At 53.7% G+C, this 22,006-nt stretch overlaps 2 protein-coding genes across 2 annotated transcripts in view; both read left to right on the plus strand.

Annotated features, from left to right (window-relative positions):
* Positions 1-206: 206 nt before the first annotated feature.
* LOC147110107 (chemerin-like receptor 1) lies at positions 207-2,336 on the plus strand. Its single transcript, XM_086004246.1, has one exon. The coding sequence runs from the start codon at positions 240-242 to the stop codon at positions 1,287-1,289; it is 1,050 nt and encodes a 349-aa protein (XP_085860372.1). The 5' UTR covers positions 207-239; the 3' UTR covers positions 1,290-2,336.
* A 624-nt stretch (positions 2,337-2,960) lies between these two features.
* The window catches only part of LOC147110108 (sialic acid-binding Ig-like lectin 13), a 72,455-nt gene continuing 53,409 nt past the window's right edge, over positions 2,961-22,006 (plus strand). The window contains exon 1 of the mRNA XM_086002466.1: positions 2,961-2,969. Coding sequence (XP_085858592.1) covers positions 2,961-2,969 — 9 coding nt within the window. The remainder of the gene's footprint in view (positions 2,970-22,006) is intronic.

The following is a 22,006-nucleotide window of genomic DNA, read 5'->3' on the forward strand; positions in this document are numbered from 1 at the left end:
TAGGGCAGCCAGCCAGGTGTGCGTTGGAATAGACATGTCTGGAGGGTAACACCAACACGGATGAAGGTTTCAGCAGCGGATGAGCTGAGACTAGTGCGGAGACGGTTGATGTTACACAGTTGGAATTATCGTGCCGATCTCTGTGACTGGGGTGAACACTGATGGACTCTTCTCTCTCTCTTTCTCTCTCTCTTTCTCTCTCACTCTCTCTCTCCATCGCTTCAGGTTGGACATCTCAAATGGAGCTTGAGGATCTTCAACTGGCCAACCACAGCGAGGTTCCTCCGGAGGTCATGGCGACTGCACGCTATCCCGGCGTTGAAAGAGCGATGCACGCCTTCACCACGGCGATCTACATCGTCACGTTCATCTTGGGCGTGACGGGCAATGGACTGGTCATCTGGGCCGCCGGCTTCAAGATGAAACGAACAGCCACCACGGTCTGGTACCTGGGCCTCGCCGTCGCCGACTTCACCTTCGCCGTCCTGCTGCCGCTTTCCATCACCTACATCCTTCTGGGCTTCCACTGGCCGTTCGGCCGGGCGCTCTGCAAGCTGAGCGGCGAGGTGGTCGTGCTGACCATGTACACCAGCATGCTAACGCTGGCCGCCATCAGCGTGGACCGCTGCGTCTCAGTGACGCTGCCCGTCTGGGCCCGGAACCACCGTGGGCCGCGCCTGGCCTCCCTGCTAAGCCTGGGGGTGTGGCTGGCGGCCGCCGCCCTGAGCGCGACCAGCTTCGCCTACTGGGACACGGTGGACGGGGGCAACCGCACCACGTGCTACACCAACTTCCTGCTGGAGAGCGAGCGGGAGGCGCTGGACGCCGTGAAATATGGAGACGAGGATTACGAGGAGGTGGTGGAGGCTGCCAAAAACTTGATGGCCGCCAGGCACCGTTCGGTCTTCCTGGCCAGCTTCTACGGCGGGTTCCTCCTCCCGCTCCTGGTCATTTGCGCCAGCTACACCGTCATCGGGCTGCGGCTGAGGCGCAACCGGCTGGCGGCCCGAGGCAAGCCCTTCAAGGTCATTGCCGCCGTCATTGCAGCCTACCTCCTGTGCTGGACGCCCAGAAATGTCTTCATGTTGCTGGAGCTGTCCCGCCCGGATGAGGAGGAGGAGGTGCCGTTGGCACTGAGTGTGGGCATCCCGCTCAGCAGCAGCCTTGCCTGCGTCAACAGCTGCCTCAACCCCATCCTCTACATCTGCATGGGGCAGGACTTCAGGGACAAGCTCAACAAGTCGCTCCGCAAGGCCCTGGAGAACGCCTTGAAGGAAGAGTCGGCCTAGTTCTCCCACTTGGGCAGGAGCAGGACCAAGTCCCTGGTGCTGGGAGACGAGGCCAGCGTTTCCGTTTAACTCCCCTTTCAGCATTCCGTAGGGACCGCTCCCTCCGAGACACCCTGGTCCACTCCTCTATCGCCCCCAGCACCCCTTCCCCTTAGCTCGGCACCTTCCAGTGCAAGCGCAGGAGATGCAACACCTGCCCTTTCACCTCCCCCTTCCCATTGTCCAGAGCCCCAAACACCCCTTCCAGCTGAAACAGCGATTTACTTGCACTTCTCGCAATCTAGTATACTGTATTCGCTGCTCATGATGTGGTCTCCCCTACAGTGGGGAGACCAAACGCAGATTGGGTGACCGCTTTGCGGAACACCTCCATTCAGTCCGTAAGGGGGACCCCGAGCTTCCGGTCGCCTGCCATTTTAATTCACCGCTCCATTCCCACTCGGATCTCACCGTCCTTGGCCTCTTGTATTGTTCCATGGAAGCTCAACGTAAACTCGAGGAACAGCACCTCATCTTCCGATGAGGCACTTTACAGCCTTCCGGACTCAATATCGACTTCAACAATTTCAGATCATAACCTCGGCCCCCATTACATTTTTACTTATATTTTGTATCCACACCTTTGTTTTGGCCCTTTCCCTCCCCACCTTTCTTTTTTTTCTCTCTCCCACATGGCAGCTGTCTCCCATTCTGCCAGCACATTTCACACCTAATCTAGAGCCATCTTTTGTCTCCACTTGTCCTATCTCGTCTCATCTTGAATACCTCTTAATGTCTCTTCACTCCTCTTTTGTTCTCTCTCAGCCTGGCCTCTTAATCTATTTCATTCCCTGTGCCTCTTTAGTCTTCATAAAGGGTTTTCACCCGAAACGTTGAATCTAATTTCTCTCCACGGATGTTGCCTGGCCTGCTGAGTTTTTCCAGCATTTTCTGTTGTTATTTTGGATTTCCAGCATCTGCAGTATTTTGCTATTGTTTCTGTTTAACTCTTTGGGTGCCCGTTTTCTTGGGTGGGACTTGTGGTGGGGGAACTGTGATTAGAGTCAACACACACTCGCACACACAGAAACATAGAAACATAGAAACATTGAAGATAGGAGCAGGAGGAGGCCATTCGGCCCCTCGAGCCTGCTCCGCCATTCAATGAGATCATGGCTGATCATCCAAATTCAGTCCCCTGTCCCTGCCTTCTCCCCATATCCCTTGATCCCTTTAGCCTTAAGAAATATATCTAACTCCTTCTTGAATATATTTAATGAATTGGCCTCTATGGCCTTCTGTGGTAGAGAATTCCACAGGTTCACCACTCTCTGGGTGAAGAAATTCCTCCTCATCTCAGACCTAAATGGCTTACCCCTTATCCGTAGACTGTGACCCCTGGTTCTGGACTCCCCCGCCATCGAGAACATCCTTCCTGCATCTAGTCTGTCTAGTCCTGTCAGAATTTTATAAGTTTCAATGAGATCCCCTCTCATTCTTCTAAACTCCAGCGAGTATAAGCCCAATCGACCCAATCTCTCCTCATACGTCATTCCTGCCATCCCAGGTGTCAGCCTGGTGAATCTTCGCTGCACTCCCTCCATGGCAAGAACATCCTTCCTCAGATAAGGTGACGAAAACGGCAGGATTAGAGCAAAGGCCGATCGCTCAGACTGCACCCTTGGCCCACACATGGACAAGGTTCAGGGCAAAGATCGCCTGCATTGATATAGCGCCTTTAACGTAGTTATACATCCCAAGGGGCTTCACAGGAGCGATTATCAAACACAATTTGACACCGAGCCACATCAGGAGATAGTAGTACGGAGGACTTGCATTTCTACAGAACTCAGCACGTCCCAAACACTTCACAGCCAATGGAGTATTTTTTGAAGTGTGGTCATTGTTGTAATGTAGGAAATGCAGCAGCCAATTTGCGCACAGAAAGCCCCCACAAACAACAATGTGATAATGACCAGATCATCTGTTTTTTTAGTGATGTTGGTTGAGGGATAAATATTGGCCCCAGGACACCAGGGAGAACTCCCCCCTGCTCTTCTTCCAAATCCTGCCCATGAACAGTGCGGCGCTCCCTCAGTACTGCCACTGCGACAGTGCGGCGCTCCCTCAGTACTGCCCCTCCAACAGTGTAACGCTCCCTCAGTACTGTCCCTGCGACAGTGCGGCACTCCCTCAGTACTTCCCCTCCCATAGAGTAACACTCCCTCAGTACTGTCTCTCTGACAGTGCAACGCTCCCTCAGTACTGTCTCTCTGACAGTGCAACGCTCCCACAGTCCCGCCCCTCCGACAGTGCGGCGCTCCCTCAGTACTGCCTCTCCGACAATGCAACACTCCCTCAGTACTGCCCCTCCCAAAGTGTAACGCTCCCTCAGTACTGTCCCTGTGACAGTGCGGCGCTCCCTCAGTACTTCCCCTCCCATAGAGTAACGCTCCCTCAGTACTGTCTCTCTGACAGTGCAACGCTCCCTCAGTACTGTCTCTCTGACAGTGCAACGCTCCCACAGTCCCGCCCCTCCGACAGTGCGGCGCTCCCTCAGTACTGTCCCTGCGACAGTGCGGCGCTCCCTCAGTACTGCCCCTCCCAAATTGTAACGCTCCCTCAGTACTGCCCCTCCGACAGTGCGGCGCTCCCTCAGTACTGCCCCTCCAACAGTGCGGCGCTCCCTCAGTACTGTCCCTGCGACAGTGCGGTGCTCCCTCAGTACTGTCCCTCCCAAAGTGTAACGCTCCCTCAGTACTGTCCCTGCGACAGTGCGGCGCTCCCTCAGTACTACCCCTCCCATAGAGTAACGCTCCCTCAGTACTGTCCCTCTGACAGTGCACGCTCCCTCAGTGCTGTCACTCTGACAGTGCAACGCTCCCACAGTCCTGCCCCTCCGACAGTGCGGCGCTCCCTCAGTACTGCCCCTCCGACAGTGCGGCACTCACTCAGTACTGTCCCTCTGACAGTACGGAGCTCCCTCAGTACTGCCCCTCTGACATTGCAGCACTCCCTCAGTACTGCCCCTCCAACAGTGCGGCGCTCCCTCAGTACTGCCCCTCCGACAGTGCAGTGCTCCCTCAGTACTGCCCCCCCGACAGTGCAGTGCTCCATCAGTACTGCCCCTCCAACAGTGTGGCGCTCCCTCAGTACTGCTCCTCTGACAATGCAGTGCTCCCTCAGTACTGCCCGTCTGACAGTGCAGCGCTCCCTCAGTACTGACACTCCGACAGTGCGACACTCCCTCAGTACTGCCCCTCCAACAGTGCGGTGCTCCCTCAGTACCACCCCTCCGACAGTGCGTCACTCCCTCAGTACTTCCCCTCCAACAATGCGGTACTCCCTCAGTACTGCCCCTCCGACAATGCAGTGCTCCCTTGAAGGGATAATTGCTAGTCCTAGCCCTGTTCGGGCTACCCCAGATCAGGCGTATTCCCCAGACGTTCACCTGCAACTAATGTTAGAGATAGCCGCATTCTATAAGATGCTTAAATGTGTCTAATGGTTCAGGCTATCTCTCCATAAAGGAAAGGAATGATTGAAGGTGTTCCTGTCCTCCGGATAGCACTTTTAAAAAGCTGAAATAGACTGTAACGTTCCGGATATTATGAGGGTCCGGAATACCCCCCAGAATTCTGCAACTCCTTACAAAAGAATGTACAGAAATTGTGTTCGCGAGTTTATGCAGAAATACTCTTTGAGACAATTCTAAAAATGTATAGTTTTATTTAAGAGACAACATTCAGTTAACAGCTGTTGAGTCAGTCGCAACATTAACATTTCAAAAACAATTAGCTTACATTTCTTATTTCTCAGTGATCCTTATTTTCAAATCTTTACTTCATGACATTTCTACATTTCTTACTTATTTCTAAATTCAGAACATCCACCAAAATCAAATACCTTGATTACCTGAGACTCAAAGTTAAAAACTTACAGAGCATGCCTGTGAAGTTGAGAAATGCTTGGCCCATTCAGCGACTTCTGACTTTCTGTTTGAAAAGCTCTTATTTTTATACCCTTTTTGAATGGTTTATTCTTTGAAGTTTTCTGCTGATGTCAGCTAATTGTCTTATTCATTCTCTCTGTTGAATTCTTTCTATCCTTACTGTCATTTCAGCAGCTGCATGCATAATTATATCTCTACCTTTAGGTGTTCAATAGTTATCATAAAAGCAATATGACAGCAATGGTCTCTGTGATACAAATTTACAAAATTATTTCATTCAATTCTTAATATTGGCTTAACTGGTTTCGAGCAGACGATGTGACTCCATGGGGTTCCAAGTTCAATACAAAAACAATGTAATTGCTCGGTGCATCTATTGAAGTCATATCTTCAAAGCGTGCTGCCGGTATCATATTTACTATATGTAAATCAAAACCACTTTAACTAGGATGGTTTACTTGTTTTCTCGCTATCTCAATTGGTTGCATATTTAATCGTGTCTCCTGTCTTCCAAGTTTAACATAAATATTATTTGACCAGCAGGTGTTTATTTCACTTGATGTCATCTTTTCAAAGGCACATGATTTTTTAATATTCTGTTTCACTTTCCCTGAGTGTTAGATCTTTAACTCTTTAAACTGGGCATTTCATTGCGTTCCCTCCAAACTCCACACCTTTTGGAAGCGCCAAACTGCTATTTTAATAGGGCCTTTGTTTTAGTATATATAACCAATTCCCATTTCATACCCTTGTGGTGTTTATAACGTTGTTAACACTTCATCTTATCTCAGAAGCCTGTTTTCTGTTTGCAGCCTGTGCCTCCGAGGCTTTGGATTTTTAAACCCATTATATCATGTATTAATAAATATCAGGATTCTGTTCATATTATGGTGTATCTTTCTGAAATATGGCTTATTCCTTCACACCCTCAGTACTGCCCCTTCGACAGTGCGGTGCTCCCTCAGTTCTGCCCTTCCGACAGTCCGGCGCTCCCTCAGTACTGCCCATCCAACAGTGCGGCGCTCCCTCAGTACTGCCCCTCCGACAGAGTGGCGCTCCCTCAGTACTGCCCCTCCGACAGTGCGGCGCTCCCTCAGTACTGCCCCTCCGACAGTGCGGCGCTCCCTCAGTTCTGCCCTTCCGACAGTCCGGCGCTCCCTCAGTACTGCCCCTCCAACAGTGCGGCGCTCCCTCAGTATTGCCCTTCAGACAGTGCGGCGCTCCCTCAGTACTGCCCCTCCTACAGTGCGGAGCTCCCTGAGTACTGACCCTCCGACAGTGCGGAGCTCCCTCAGTACTGACCCTCCGACAATGCGGCGCGCGCTCAGTGCTGCCCCTCCGACAGTGCGGCGTTCCCTCAGTACTGCCCCTCCGACAGTGCGGCGCTCCCTCAGTACTGCCCCTCCGACAGTGCGGCGCTCCCTCAGTACTGCCCCTCCGACAGTGCGGCGCGCCCTCAGTACTGCCACTCCGACAGTGCGGCGCTCCCTCAGTACTGCCCCTCCGACAGTGCGGCGCTCACTCAGTGCTGCCCCTCCAACAGTGCGGCGCTCCCTCAGTACCGCCCCTCCGACAGTCCAGCGCTCCCTCAGTACTGCCCCTCCGACAGTGCGGCGCTCCCTCAGTACTGCCCCTCCGACAGTGCGGTGCTCCCTCAGTACTGACCCTCCGACAGTGCGGCGCTCCCTCAGTACTGCCCCTCCGACAGTGCGGCGCTCCCTCAGTACTGCCCCTCCGACAGTGCGGCGCGCCCTCAGTACTGCCACTCCGACAGTGCGGCGCTCCCTCAGTACTGCCCCTCCGACAGTGCGGCGCTCACTCAGTACTGCCCCTTCAACAGTGCGGCGCTCCCTCAGTACCGCCCCTCCGACAGTCCAGCGCTCCCTCAGTACTGCCCCTCCGACAGTGCGGCGCTCCCTCAGTACTGCCCCTCCTACAGTGCGGAGCTCCCTGAGTACTGACCCTCCGACAGTGCGGAGCTCCCTCAGTACTGACCCTCCGACAATGCGGCGCTCGCTCAGTGCTGCCCCTCCGACAGTGCGGCGTTCCCTCAGTACTGCCCCTCCGACAGTGCGGCGCTCCCTCAGTACTGCCCCTCCGACAGTGCGGCGCTCCCTCAGTACTGCCCCTCCGACAGTGCGGCGCGCCCTCAGTACTGCCACTCCGACAGTGCGGCGCTCCCTCAGTACTGCCCCTCCGACAGTGCGGCGCTCATTCAGTACTGCCCCTCCAACAGTGCGGCGCTCCCTCAGTACCGCCCCTCCGACAGTCCAGCGCTCCCTCAGTACTGCCCCTCCGACAGTGCGGCGCTCCCTCAGTACTGCCCCTCCGACAGTGCGGTGCTCCCTCAGTACTGCCCCTCCGACAGTGCGGCGCTCCCTCAGTACTGCCCCTCTGACAGTGCGGCGCTCCCTCAGTACTGCCCCTCCGACAGTGCGGCGCGCCCTCAGTACTGCCACTCCGACAGTGCGGCGCTCCCTCAGTACTGCCCCTCCGACAGTGCGGCGCTCACTCAGTACTGCCCCTCCAACAGTGCGGCGCTCCCTCAGTACCGCCCCTCCGACAGTCCAGCGCTCCCTCAGTACTGCCCCTCCGACTGTGCGGCGCTCCCTCAGTACTGCCCCTCCGACAGTGCGGTGCTCCCTCAGTACTGACCCTCCGACAGTGCGGCGCTCCCTCAGTACTGCCCCTTCGACAGTGCGGCGCTCCCTCAGTACTGCCCTTCCGACAGTCCGGCGCTCCCTCAGTACTGCCCCTCCGACAGTGCGGCGCTCCCTCAGTACTGTCCCTGCGGCAGTGCAGCGCTCCCTCAGTACTGCCCCTCCGACACTGCGGCGCTCCCTCAGTACCGCCCCTCCGACAGTGCGGCGCTCCCTCAGTACTGCCCCTCCAACAGTGCGGCGCTCCCTCAGTACAGCCCCTCCGACAGTGCGGCGCTCCCTCAGTACTGCCCTTCCGACAGTCCGGCGCTCCCTCAGTACTGCCCCTCCGACAGTGCGGCGCTCCCTCAGTACTGTCCCTGCGGCAGTGCGGCGCTCCCTCAGTACTGCCCCTCCGACACTATGGCGCTCCGTCAATACCGCCCCTCCGACAGTGCGACGCTCCCTCAGTACTGCCCCTCCGACAGTGCGCTGCTCCCTCAGTACCGCCACTCCGACAGTGCGGCGCTCCCTCAGCACTGCCCCTCCGATAGTGCGGCGCTCCCTCAGTACCTCCCCTCCGACAGTGCGGCGCTCCCTCAGTACCGCCCCTCCGACAGTGCGGCGCTCCCTCAGTACTGCCCCTCCGACAGTGCGGCACTCCCTTAGTACTGCCCAGCTGACAGTGCGGCGCACCCTCAGTACTGCCCCTCCGACAATGCGGCACTCCCTTAGTACTGCCCCGCTGACAGTGCGGCACACCCTCAGTACTGCCCCTCCGACACTGCAGCGCTCCCTCAGTACTGCTCCGCCGACACTGCGGTGCTCCCTCAGATCTGCCCCTCCGACAGTGCAGCGCTCCCTCAGTACTGCCCATTCGACACTGCGGTGCTCCCTCAGTACTGCCCCTCCGACAGTGCAGCGCTCCCTCACTACTGACCCTCCGACAGTGCGGCGCTCCCTCAGTACTGTCCCTCCGACAGTGCGGCGCTCCCTCAGTACTGCCTCTCCGACAGTGCGGCGCTCCCTCAGTACTGCCTCTCCGACAGTGCGGCGCTCCCTCAGTACTGCCCCTCCGACAGTGCGGCGCTCCCTCAGTACTGCCTCTCCGACAGTGCGGCGCTCCCTCAGTACTGCCTCTCCGACAGTGCGGCGCTCCCTCAGTACTGCCCCTCCGACAGTGCGGCGCTCCCTCAGTACTGCCCCTCCGACAGTGCGGTGCTCCCTCAGTACCGCCCCTCTGTCAAGAATGCTCACCACCACCTTCCCAAGGGGTAACTAGGGATGGGCAATAAATTCCGGCCTTGCCAGCGACGTCCGTATCCCATGAATGAAACCAGACTCGAGCGGCTGAACGGCCTCCTGCTGTTCCTCCGTTCTAATCAGCTGAACCTTACTGTTAAATTTATAAACTGCTTCTCACATCCTGAGAGCGAGTTACAACCCTCTACAATCAATGGATTGCTTTTGATGTGTGGTCACTATTGACAACGCGGCAGCCAAGTTGCACACAGGAAGCCCCCACAAACAGCATAGAAACATAGAAACATAGAAACATAGAAGATAGGAGCAGGAGTAGGCCATTCGGCCCCTCGAGCCTGCTCCGCCATTCAATGAGATCATGGCTGATCATCCAAGTTCAGTACCCTGTCCCTGCTTTCTCCCCATATCCCTTGATCCCTTTAGCCTTAAGAAATATATCTAACTCCTTCTTGAATATATTTAATGAATTGGCCTCCACCGCCCTGTGTGGCAGAGAATTCCACAGGTTCACCACTCTCTGGGTAAAGAAATTCCTCCTCATCTCTGTCCTAAATGGCTTACCCCTTATCCTTAGACTGTGACCCCTGGTTCTGGACTCCCCGACCATCGGGAACATCCTTCCTGCATCTAGTCTGTCTAGTCCTGTTAGAATTTTATAAGTTTCAATGAGGTCCCCTCTCATTCTTCTAAACTCCAGTGAGTATAAGCCCAATCGACCCAATCTCTCCTCATACGTCATTCCTGCCATCCCAGGTATCAGTCTGGTGAATCTTCACTGAACTCCCTCCATGGCAAGAACATCCTTCCTCAGATAAGGCGACCAAAACTACACACAATACTAAAGATGTGGTCTCACCAAGGCCCTGTACAACTGCAGCAAGACATCCTTGTTCCTGTACTCGAACCCTCTCGCTACGAAGGCCAACATACCATTTGCCTTCTTAACCGCCTGCTGCACCTGCATGCTTACCTTCAGCGACTGGTGCACAAGGACACCCAGGTCTCGTTGCACTTCCCCTTCTCCCAATCTATTGCCATTCAGATAATAATCTGCCTTCCTGTTTTTGACACCAAAGTGGATAACCTCGCATTTATCCACATTATACCGCATCTGCCATGCTTCTTCCCAATCACCCAACCTGTCCAAATTGTTGAGTCTGTGTTTTCAATTGCAGTTATACTGAATAACAGGACACAGACTACAAAAGTAATTAAACAGGTCTTTAGTGAATGAGGGTCAGGGCTCAACTGAGATACACTTTGATCCGCAGGGTTTATATACCGGTGTGGTCACCACCGGTACTACAATGTACAGGAGCCATCAAAAAGTAGTCCATCACCTTAAGGTATTCTCTTAAGGTGGTACAGGTTACATACACTACAATTCCTCCCCTTTTAGCTTAACAGTGTACACCCCAAATTAAACATTACATGGATAACATATATACAATTTACACACAAAACTGTTCAAAGATTCAGTCTCTGAGGAGGCCTCCTGATCCGGTCCGGATAACGCCTTTCAGGGGTCTCTGGTTCCCGTTGCTGGGGTGACTCATCCACTTGATCTCCTATGGATTGAACATCATCATATACGTTCGAGTCTGAGGTAGATGCTACAGGCTCAATAAGTTCTTCAACTGGTGTCTCTGCCGCAGACATGGGGTCGACCCTTGTTCTCGATTCCACAAGTTGGTCAGCATGACATCGTATTACGTTCTCTCCAACGTCTACCGTGTACATCAAGGGTCCTTGTCGGGCACGAATTGTCCCAGGTTGCCATTTATCATCCCTATAGTCCCTGGCCAACACTGGTTGTTCTATTTCGAAAGTACGAGTGGCCTTGTTATTTACATGCTGGAATTGCTTGTTTTCAACTTCCCGTCGCACATTGGGTTTTAACAAATCCAACCGGGACCGCAACCTTCTGTTATAGAACATTATGGCAGGGCTTTGATTTGTCACTGCATGCGTGGCGTTTCGATATGCCATCAGGAAATTGTCCACCTTGTGTTGTAGTGGAATATGGTCTTCGCTCATGGCCTTTATCGCCTTTTTGAACGTTTGTACAAATCTCTCGGCCAACCCATTTGTAGCCGGATGATATGGGGCAGATGTATAGTGTTTCACCCCATTCTTTTTCATGAATTTCTGGAATTCTTCTGACACGAACTGTGGTCCGTTGTCTGAACATATTTGCTCCGGCAACCCATTCCTTGCAAATATGGTTCTTAGAACTGCGATCGTCTTCTCAGAGGTAGTGGTCGACATCTTTATCACTTCTGGCCATTTAGAATGTGCGTCTACTGCTATCAAAAACATGGAATCCATGAATGGACCTGCGAAGTCACTATGTACACGTTGCCATGGGGCTGAAGGCCATTCCCACGGATGCAGCGGTGCAATTGGAGGTGCATTTTGATCTTTTTAGCACCCTGAGCAGCTTTTAGTCAGATCCTCTATTTGTTTGTCGATACCTGGCCACCACACATAAGCCCTAGCAAGGCTTTTCATCTTGACTCCCCCCAGATGACCTTCGTGCAATTCTTTCAGAACTCTCTCTTAATTTAGGAGGAAAATTCACCCTTGTTCCATACATCAATGTTCCTTGACATACGGACAGCTGTTCTCGTCTGGCTGAGAATGCTGGTAACAGTGGGTCGCCATGTGCTGGCCATCCCTTCACTGTCAAACCGTAGACCCGAGACAATGTCGGGTCATTTCGGGTCTCTCTCTCAATACCCGCATTGGTGACTGGTAAGCATTCGATGATGGTCGAGTGAAATATCTCGACAGGGTCAACTGCCGGTGCCTCTTCCGCTGTAGGTAGTGGCAGGCGCGACAGCCCATCAGCATTACCATGTTGCTTTGTACCTTTGAATTCAATATCATATTGATGTGCCCCTAGGAAAAGGGACCATCTCTGAAGCCTCTGCGCCGTCATTACCGGAACACCCTTCTTAGGGTTGAAAATGGAAACCAACGGCTGGTGATCTGTCAGCAGCGTAAACTTTTGGCCTTGCAGGTAATGGTTAAATTTCTTAACTCCCCACACGAGGCTGAGAGCCTCCCTATCTATCTGAGCATAGTTGCGCTCAGCGGAGGTCAATGATCTGGATGCGAAAGCGACTGGCCTTTCCGAGCCATCTGGAAACTTATGTGAGAGCACTGCCCCGATACCATATGGAGAAGCATCACAAGCTAAGCGAATAGGCAGCGTTGGGTTAAAGTGAGCCAACACTTCCTTAGAGGTGATCAGTGCCTTGCTCTTTTGAAAAGCCCGCTTACAATCATCGCTCCACTTCCATGGTATTCCCATTTGCAAAAGAGTGTTTAGCGGGTGTAACACCGTGGATAAATTTGGAAGAAACTTATGGTAATAGTTAACCAACTCGAGGAACGACCTCAACTGGGATACATGTTCCGGTGCAGGAGCTTTTACAACAGCTTCGATCTTGTCAGGTGACTTATGAAGCCCCTCCCGGTCAATGACGTGGCCGCAGTACGAGATTCGCTTTTGAAAAATCTCGCATTTCTGGCGGTTAACTCTGAGCCCATATTCTTTCAATCTGATGAGCACCTGTTCCAAATTCGCGAGGTGATCCTTATCGTTATCTCCTGTAATCAGGATGTCATCCAGGTAGCATTGTGTGCCTGGGATTCCCTGCAATACCTGCTCCATGGCCCTTTGCCAAATCGCTGGAGCCGATGCCACTCCAAAAACCAGTCTATTATACCGATATAAGCCCTTATGCATGTTGATCGTGAGATACTGGCGTGGCACTTCATCAACTTCCATCTGTAGGTACGCCTGCGCCAGGTCTATCTTGGTGAAGTGCTTCCCGCCAGACAGTGAAGCGAAGATATCTTCAATCCGCGGAAGCGGATATTGCACCGTGTGAAGAACCGGATTAACAGTGATCTTGAAATCGCCACAGATGCGAACCTTCCCAGGTTCCCCCGGCTTGTTGCTCAATGAACGCTTCATGACAGGAACAATGGGTGTAGCCCATTCGCTCCAGTCCACCTTGGACAGTACCCCTGAATGTTCTAGCCCTTCCAGCTCTGCTTCCACAGCAGGTCGTATCGCATAAGGCACTGGTCTGGCTTTGAAACATTTTGGGTTTGCATGTTCTTCAACCTTGATGGTTGCCGTAATTCCTTTCAGTGTTCCAAGTCCCTGTTGGAACACCTCCTTAGCATCGTCTAAGATTTTGGACAGTCGTTTAGGTTTGACGTCGTCCTCCTTACAGGCATCCACAGTCAGTGCTTGTATGGAATGCCAGTCCACATTTATTCTCTGGATCCATTCCCGTCCCAGTAGTGGCGGACCTCCATCAGGTAACACATACAAGTCCATTTCCTGACTTTCTTTACCATTGTAGACCACGTTTACTTTTATCTTTCCTTTGGGGTATACTATTTGCCCCGTGTATGTTTTCAATACAATCTCCGTATCCCTCAGGGGAATGTGCGAGAATAACCTTTTGTAATCTTACTTATTCATGACCGTTAATGCCGACCCAGTGTCCAATTCCATCTTCACTTGGACTCCTGCTATCCGAAGCATGACCCAGATAGTTTGGTGGTCTGCTGTGTTACCCACATTATGTATTTTCAGACAACCCAGTTGCTTACTGCTGGAGTCTGAATCCGTCTTCTGTTCATCCGAACTGTTCTCTGTCACCTTGTGTACTTTTTTGTACTTCTCCTACGGTGACTTTTTGCTGCTGGTCTTCTTTCCTGACCGGCATACTCTCGCTATGTGACCAAGTTTGCCACATTGCCTGCATTCTTTATCTTTGAACCAGCACTGGTTCTGGTCATGCGTTGTCCTTCCACAACGATAGCACTTTACTGTGCCCAATGCCATTTCATTGGTGCTGAATTCCAATGGCCTTTGCTGTATCTCTGCAGCGCCTCGTGCTGCTGCCTCGTGTGACGCTGCAATGCTGAAAGCTTTGTCCAGCGTAAGGTCCTTTTCCTCTAGCAGTCGCTTCTGGGTTCCTTCCCTTAGGAGCCCACACACAAACTTATCTCTCAGTGCGTCTGCGAGTCCTGTTCCGAACTGGCAGTACTTTGATAACTTGCGCAGTTCTGTTAGGAATTCTGCGTTGCTTTCTTCTTTAAGTTGAATTCTTTTGTAGAATTTAAATCGTTCCGCTATCAGCAGCGGCGTGGAGTTTAAATGCTCTTGCAGGATAGTAACAATATCCGCGAAACTCTTCCCTACCGGTTTGTCTGGTGTTACAAGGTTCCTTAATAACCCGTACGTCTTCGCACCCATCGAGTTTAATAGGGTTAGTGCTTTCTTATCATCCGGTATCTCATTCGTTGTACAGTAAACTTTGATGCGTTTCACATAAGTGGCCCAATCTTCCACATCGTTATCAAAAGCGGAGATATTTCCCATTTTTGGCATCCTTGCTGAGTTTCACCTTTCCCTTCGGATATTATTTTTTTCTTTTTTCTTCCTATTTAAGATGGCGGCTTATCCCGTGCTTGGCGGCTTTTCCCGCGCTTGTCTTCTTCCCCCGCCGACTCAAAATGGCGATTCCCGCGCTGTTGCCGTTCACGCCTCCCAGCGGTCCTTTATTTTCCCCTGCGCTGCTGCTCTTGTTCCCCGGCCGCTCCCGCGGTCCTTGTGGCCATAAACGCTTTTCTGGCTGCTGCGCGTCACTGCCCCGATTGCAGTCCGGCCCCTGACATCGGCTGCGGTCGTGTTCTCCGCCCTTTTCGTCGTTTTCCCTCCCCTTCTCCCACTGACAACTCGGCCGACATCCCCCCCGTGCCGCTCGATCGGGCTTACCCGCCGCTGTCGTCGAAGGGATGCTCACTGATGCTTGACTTCATGGCCAGAAACCAAACCGGGTTCCCGATGGCCTCCCGTGCGATGCAGTGCTCAGCAGAATGTTGAGGGCGGATGCCCTTGTTCGATGCCCGTTTCTGAGGACGAAGCTTCCTTTGATGCAAAACTGCCTCTAGGTAAGATCAGACTCGTCGCCACTGTTGAGTCTGTGTTTTCAATTGCAGTTATACTGAACAACAGGACACAGACTACAGAAGTAAGTAAACAGGTCTTTAGTGATTGAGGGTCAGGGCGGAACTGAGATACACTTTGCTCCGCAGTGTTTATATACCAGTGTGGTCACCACCGGTACTACAATGTACAGGAGCCATCAAAAAGTAGTCCATCACCTTAAGGTATCCTCTTAAGGTGGTACAGGTTACATACACTACACAAATCAAACTGGAGTTTCTCGCCATCCTCCTCACAACACACACGCCCACCCAGCTTTGTGTCATCTGCAAATGTGGGAATGACCCAAATCATCTGTGTTTTTTTTCAGTGATGTTGGTTGAGGGATAAATATCGGCCCCAGGACACCGGGGAGAACTCCGCCCCCTTGCTCGTCTTCCAAATAGTGACCGCGGGCCCCTTTGCCGGCACGGCGGGCCGAATGGCCTCCTTCTGTGCTGTCCGATACAGTGACAGGCATCGCGGGTGGTTTGCGAGCTGTTGAAAATAATCATGAAGTGAGATCACAGGAAGCTCATGCCTCGTAGTTCTAATTCTGGACTCAAAAAGCTGATGTGAGGAAGTCTCAGGAAACGGCCACAGTGAAAGGCCTGCACTTCACTGAACCGTGACCCCTCACAGAGTCAGTAGCTCTCCCAGGAACTCAGTGAGACCCACGCAGGAAGAAGAGGCCACCTCGACCGTTCACCCAGCCCGAGAAGCACCTTCAAAGCCGGTAGGAAGGAAATTTCAATGGACAGCGCTTAGGAATACAGGAACAGGAGGAGGCCCATTCAGCCCCTCGAGCCTGTTACACAGGAAAAGGAGGAGGCCCATTCAGCCCCTCGAGACTGTTACACAGGAACAGGAGGAGGCCCATTCAGCCCCTCGAGCCTGTTACACAGGAACAGGAGGAGGCCCATTCAGCCCCTCGAGCCTGTTACGCAGGAACAGGAGGAGACCCATTCAGCCCCTCGAGCCTGTTACACAGGAACAGGATGAGGCCCCTCCGACAGTGTGGCGCTCCCTCAGTACTGCCCCTCCGACAGTGCGGCACTCCCTCAGAACTGCCCCTCAGCCAGTGCGGCACTCCCTCAGTACCACCCCTCCGACAGTGCGGCGCTCCCTCAGTACTGCCCCTCCGAAAGTGCGGAACTCCCTCAGTACTGCCTCTCCGACAGTGCGGCGCTCCCTCAGCACTGCCCCTCCGAAAGTGCGGCGCTCCCTCAGTACTGCCCCTCCGACAGTGCGGCGCTCCCTCAGTACCGCCTCTCCGACAGTCCGGCGCTCCCTCAGTACTGCCCCTCCGACAGTGCGGCACTCCCTCAGTACTGACCGTCCGACAGTGCGACGCTCCCTCAGTGCTGCCCCTCTGACAGTGCGGCGCTCCTTCAGTGATGCCCCTCCGACAGTGCGGCGCACCCTCAGTACTGCCCCTCCAACAGTGCGGCGCTCCCTCAGTGCTGCACCTCCGACAGTGCGGCGCTCCCTCAGTACTGCCCCTCCGACAGTCCGGCGCTCCCTCAATGCTGCACCTCCGACAGTGCGGCGCTCCCTCAGTACTGCCCCTCCGACAGTGCGGCGCTCCCTCAGTGCTGCCCCTCCGACAGTGCGGCGCTGCCTCAGTACTGCCCCTCGAACAGTGCAGCGCTCCCTCAGTACCGCCCCTCCGACAGTCCGGCGCTCCCTCAATGCTGCCCCTCCGACAGTGCGGCACACCCTCAGTACTGACCCTCCGACAGTGCGGCGCTCCCTCAGTGCTGCCCCTCCAACAGTGCAGCGCTCGCTCAGTGATGCCCCTCCGACAATGCGGCGCTCCCTCAGTACTGCCCCTCCGACAGTGCGGCGCTACCTCAGTGATGCCCCTCCGACAGTACGGCGCTCCCTCAGTACTGTCCCTCCGACAGTTCGGCGCTCCCTCAGTACTGCCCTTCCGACAGTCCGGCGCTCCCTCAGTACTGCCCATCCAACAGTGCGGCGCTCCCTCAATACAATCTCCGTATCCCTCAGGGGAATGTGCGAGAATAACCTTTTGTAATCTTACTTATTCATGACCGTTAATGCCGACCCAGTGTCCAATTCCATCTTCACTTGGACTCCTGCTATCCGAAGCATGACCCAGATAGTTTGGTGGTCTGCTGTGTTACCCACATTATGTATTTTCAGACAACCCAGTTGCTTACTGCTGGAGTCTGAATCCATCTTCTGTTCATCCAAACTGTTCTCTGTCACCTTGTGTACTTTTTTGTACTTCTCCTGCGGTGACTTTTTGCTGCTGGTCTTCTTTCCTGACCAGCATACTCTCGCTATGTGACCAAGTTTGCCACATTGCCTGCATTCTTTATCTTTGAACCAGCACTGGTTCTGGTCATGCGTTGTCCTTCCACAACGATAGCACTTTACTGTGCCCAATGCCATTTCATTGGTGCTGAATTCCAATGGCCTTTGCTGTATCTCTGCAGCGCCTCGTGCTGCTGCCTCGTGTGACGCTGCAATGCTGAAAGCTTTGTCCAGCGTAAGGTCCTTTTCCTCTAGCAGTCGCTTCTGGGTTCCTTCCCTTAGGAGCCCACACACAAACTTATCTCTCAGTGCGTCTGCGAGTCCTGTTCCGAACTGGCAGTACTTTGATAACTTGCGCAGTTCTGTTAGGAATTCCGCGTTGCTTTCTCCTTTAAGTTGAATTCTTTTGTAGAATTTAAATCGTTCCGCTATCAGCAGCGGCGTGGAGTTTAAATGCTCTTGCAGGATAGTAACAATATCCGCGAAACTCTTCCCTACCGGTTTGTCTGGTGTTACAAGGTTCCTTAATAACCCGTACGTCTTCGCACCCATCGAGTTTAATAGGGTTAGTGCTTTCTTATCATCCGGTATCTCATTCGTTGTACAGTAAACTTTGATGCGTTTCACATAAGTGGCCCACTCTTCCACATCGTTATCAAAAGCGGTGATGTTTCCCATTTTTGGCATCCTTGCTGAGTTTCACCTTTCCCTTCGGATATTATTTTTTTCTTTTTTTTTCCTATTTAAGATGGCGGCTTATCCCGTGCTTGGCGGCTTTTCCCGCGCTTGTCTTCTTCCCCCGCCGACTCAAAATGGCGATTCCCGCGCTGTTGCCGTTCACGCCTCCCAGCGGTCCTTTATTTTCCCCTGCGTTGCTGCTCTTGTTCCCCGGCCGCTCCCACGGTCCTTGTGGCCATAAACGCTTTTCTGGCTGCTGCGCGTCACTGCCCCGATTGCAGTCCGGCCCCTGACACCGGCTGCGGTCGTGTTCTCCGCCCTTTTCGTCGTTTTCCCTCCCCTTCTCCCACTGACAACTCGGCCGACATCCCCCCCGTGCCGCTCGATCGGGCTTACCCGCCGCTGTCGTCGAAGGGATGCTCACTGATGCTTGACTTCATGGCCAGAAACCAAACCGGGTTCCCGATGGCCTCCCGTGCGATGCAGTGCTCAGCAGAATGTTGAGGGCGGATGCCCTTGTTCGATGCCCGTTTCTGAGGACGAAGCTTCCTTTGATGCAAAACTGCCTCTAGGTAAGATCAGACTCGTCGCCACTGTTGAGTCTGTGTTTTCAATTGCAGTTATACTGAACAACAGGACACAGACTACAGAAGTAAGTAAACAGGTCTTTAGTGATTGAGGGTCAGGGCGGAACTGAGATACACTTTGCTCCGCAGTGTTTATATACCAGTGTGGTCACCACCGGTACTACAATGTACAGGAGCCATCAAAAAGTAGTCCATCACCTTAAGGTATCCTCTTAAGGTGGTACAGGTTACATACACTACACAAATCAAACTGGAGTTTCTCGCCATCCTCCTCACAACACACACGCCCACCCAGCTTTGTGTCATCTGCAAATGTGGGAATGACCCAAATCATCTGTGTTTTTTTTCAGTGATGTTGGTTGAGGGATAAATATCGGCCCCAGGACACCGGGGAGAACTCCGCCCCCTTGCTCGTCTTCCAAATAGTGACCGCGGGCCCCTTTGCCGGCACGGCGGGCCGAATGGCCTCCTTCTGTGCTGTCCGATACAGTGACAGGCATCGCGGGTGGTTTGCGAGCTGTTGAAAATAATCATGAAGTGAGATCACAGGAAGCTCATGCCTCGTAGTTCTAATTCTGGACTCAAAAAGCTGATGTGAGGAAGTCTCAGGAAACGGCCACAGTGAAAGGCCTGCACTTCACTGAACCGTGACCCCTCACAGAGTCAGTAGCTCTCCCAGGAACTCAGTGAGACCCACGCAGGAAGAAGAGGCCACCTCGACCGTTCACCCAGCCCGAGAAGCACCTTCAAAGCCGGTAGGAAGGAAATTTCAATGGACAGCGCTTAGGAATACAGGAACAGGAGGAGGCCCATTCAGCCCCTCGAGCCTGTTACACAGGAAAAGGAGGAGGCCCATTCAGCCCCTCGAGACTGTTACACAGGAACAGGAGGAGGCCCATTCAGCCCCTCGAGCCTGTTACACAGGAACAGGAGGAGGCCCATTCAGCCCCTCGAGCCTGTTACGCAGGAACAGGAGGAGACCCATTCAGCCCCTCGAGCCTGTTACACAGGAACAGGATGAGGCCCCTCCGACAGTGTGGCGCTCCCTCAGTACTGCCCCTCCGACAGTGCGGCACTCCCTCAGAACTGCCCCTCAGCCAGTGCGGCACTCCCTCAGTACCACCCCTCCGACAGTGCGGCGCTCCCTCAGTACTGCCCCTCCGAAAGTGCGGAACTCCCTCAGTACTGCCTCTCCGACAGTGCGGCGCTCCCTCAGCACTGCCCCTCCGAAAGTGCGGCGCTCCCTCAGTACTGCCCCTCCGACAGTGCGGCGCTCCCTCAGTACCGCCTCTCCGACAGTCCGGCGCTCCCTCAGTACTGCCCCTCCGACAGTGCGGCACTCCCTCAGTACTGACCGTCCGACAGTGCGACGCTCCCTCAGTGCTGCCCCTCTGACAGTGCGGCGCTCCTTCAGTGATGCCCCTCCGACAGTGCGGCGCACCCTCAGTACTGCCCCTCCAACAGTGCGGCGCTCCCTCAGTGCTGCACCTCCGACAGTGCGGCGCTCCCTCAGTACTGCCCCTCCGACAGTCCGGCGCTCCCTCAATGCTGCACCTCCGACAGTGCGGCGCTCCCTCAGTACTGCCCCTCCGACAGTGCGGCGCTCCCTCAGTGCTGCCCCTCCGACAGTGCGGCGCTGCCTCAGTACTGCCCCTCGAACAGTGCAGCGCTCCCTCAGTACCGCCCCTCCGACAGTCCGGCGCTCCCTCAATGCTGCCCCTCCGACAGTGCGGCACACCCTCAGTACTGACCCTCCGACAGTGCGGCGCTCCCTCAGTGCTGCCCCTCCAACAGTGCAGCGCTCGCTCAGTGATGCCCCTCCGACAATGCGGCGCTCCCTCAGTACTGCCCCTCCGACAGTGCGGCGCTACCTCAGTGATGCCCCTCCGACAGTACGGCGCTCCCTCAGTACTGTCCCTCCGACAGTTCGGCGCTCCCTCAGTACTGCCCTTCCGACAGTCCGGCGCTCCCTCAGTACTGCCCATCCAACAGTGCGGCGCTCCCTCAATACAATCTCCGTATCCCTCAGGGGAATGTGCGAGAATAACCTTTTGTAATCTTACTTATTCATGACCGTTAATGCCGACCCAGTGTCCAATTCCATCTTCACTTGGACTCCTGCTATCCGAAGCATGACCCAGATAGTTTGGTGGTCTGCTGTGTTACCCACATTATGTATTTTCAGACAACCCAGTTGCTTACTGCTGGAGTCTGAATCCATCTTCTGTTCATCCAAACTGTTCTCTGTCACCTTGTGTACTTTTTTGTACTTCTCCTGCGGTGACTTTTTGCTGCTGGTCTTCTTTCCTGACCAGCATACTCTCGCTATGTGACCAAGTTTGCCACATTGCCTGCATTCTTTATCTTTGAACCAGCACTGGTTCTGGTCATGCGTTGTCCTTCCACAACGATAGCACTTTACTGTGCCCAATGCCATTTCATTGGTGCTGAATTCCAATGGCCTTTGCTGTATCTCTGCAGCGCCTCGTGCTGCTGCCTCGTGTGACGCTGCAATGCTGAAAGCTTTGTCCAGCGTAAGGTCCTTTTCCTCTAGCAGTCGCTTCTGGGTTCCTTCCCTTAGGAGCCCACACACAAACTTATCTCTCAGTGCGTCTGCGAGTCCTGTTCCGAACTGGCAGTACTTTGATAACTTGCGCAGTTCTGTTAGGAATTCCGCGTTGCTTTCTCCTTTAAGTTGAATTCTTTTGTAGAATTTAAATCGTTCCGCTATCAGCAGCGGCGTGGAGTTTAAATGCTCTTGCAGGATAGTAACAATATCCGCGAAACTCTTCCCTACCGGTTTGTCTGGTGTTACAAGGTTCCTTAATAACCCGTACGTCTTCGCACCCATCGAGTTTAATAGGGTTAGTGCTTTCTTATCATCCGGTATCTCATTCGTTGTACAGTAAACTTTGATGCGTTTCACATAAGTGGCCCACTCTTCCACATCGTTATCAAAAGCGGTGATGTTTCCCATTTTTGGCATCCTTGCTGAGTTTCACCTTTCCCTTCGGATATTATTTTTTTCTTTTTTTTTCCTATTTAAGATGGCGGCTTATCCCGTGCTTGGCGGCTTTTCCCGCGCTTGTCTTCTTCCCCCGCCGACTCAAAATGGCGATTCCCGCGCTGTTGCCGTTCACGCCTCCCAGCGGTCCTTTATTTTCCCCTGCGTTGCTGCTCTTGTTCCCCGGCCGCTCCCACGGTCCTTGTGGCCATAAACGCTTTTCTGGCTGCTGCGCGTCACTGCCCCGATTGCAGTCCGGCCCCTGACACCGGCTGCGGTCGTGTTCTCCGCCCTTTTCGTCGTTTTCCCTCCCCTTCTC

The sequence above is a fragment of the Somniosus microcephalus genome, chromosome 12, assembly GCF_052327205.1.
Source record: "Somniosus microcephalus isolate GS21.2 chromosome 12, FLI_Smic_1.0, whole genome shotgun sequence".
In the NCBI taxonomy this organism is placed as follows: domain Eukaryota; kingdom Metazoa; phylum Chordata; class Chondrichthyes; order Squaliformes; family Somniosidae; genus Somniosus; species Somniosus microcephalus.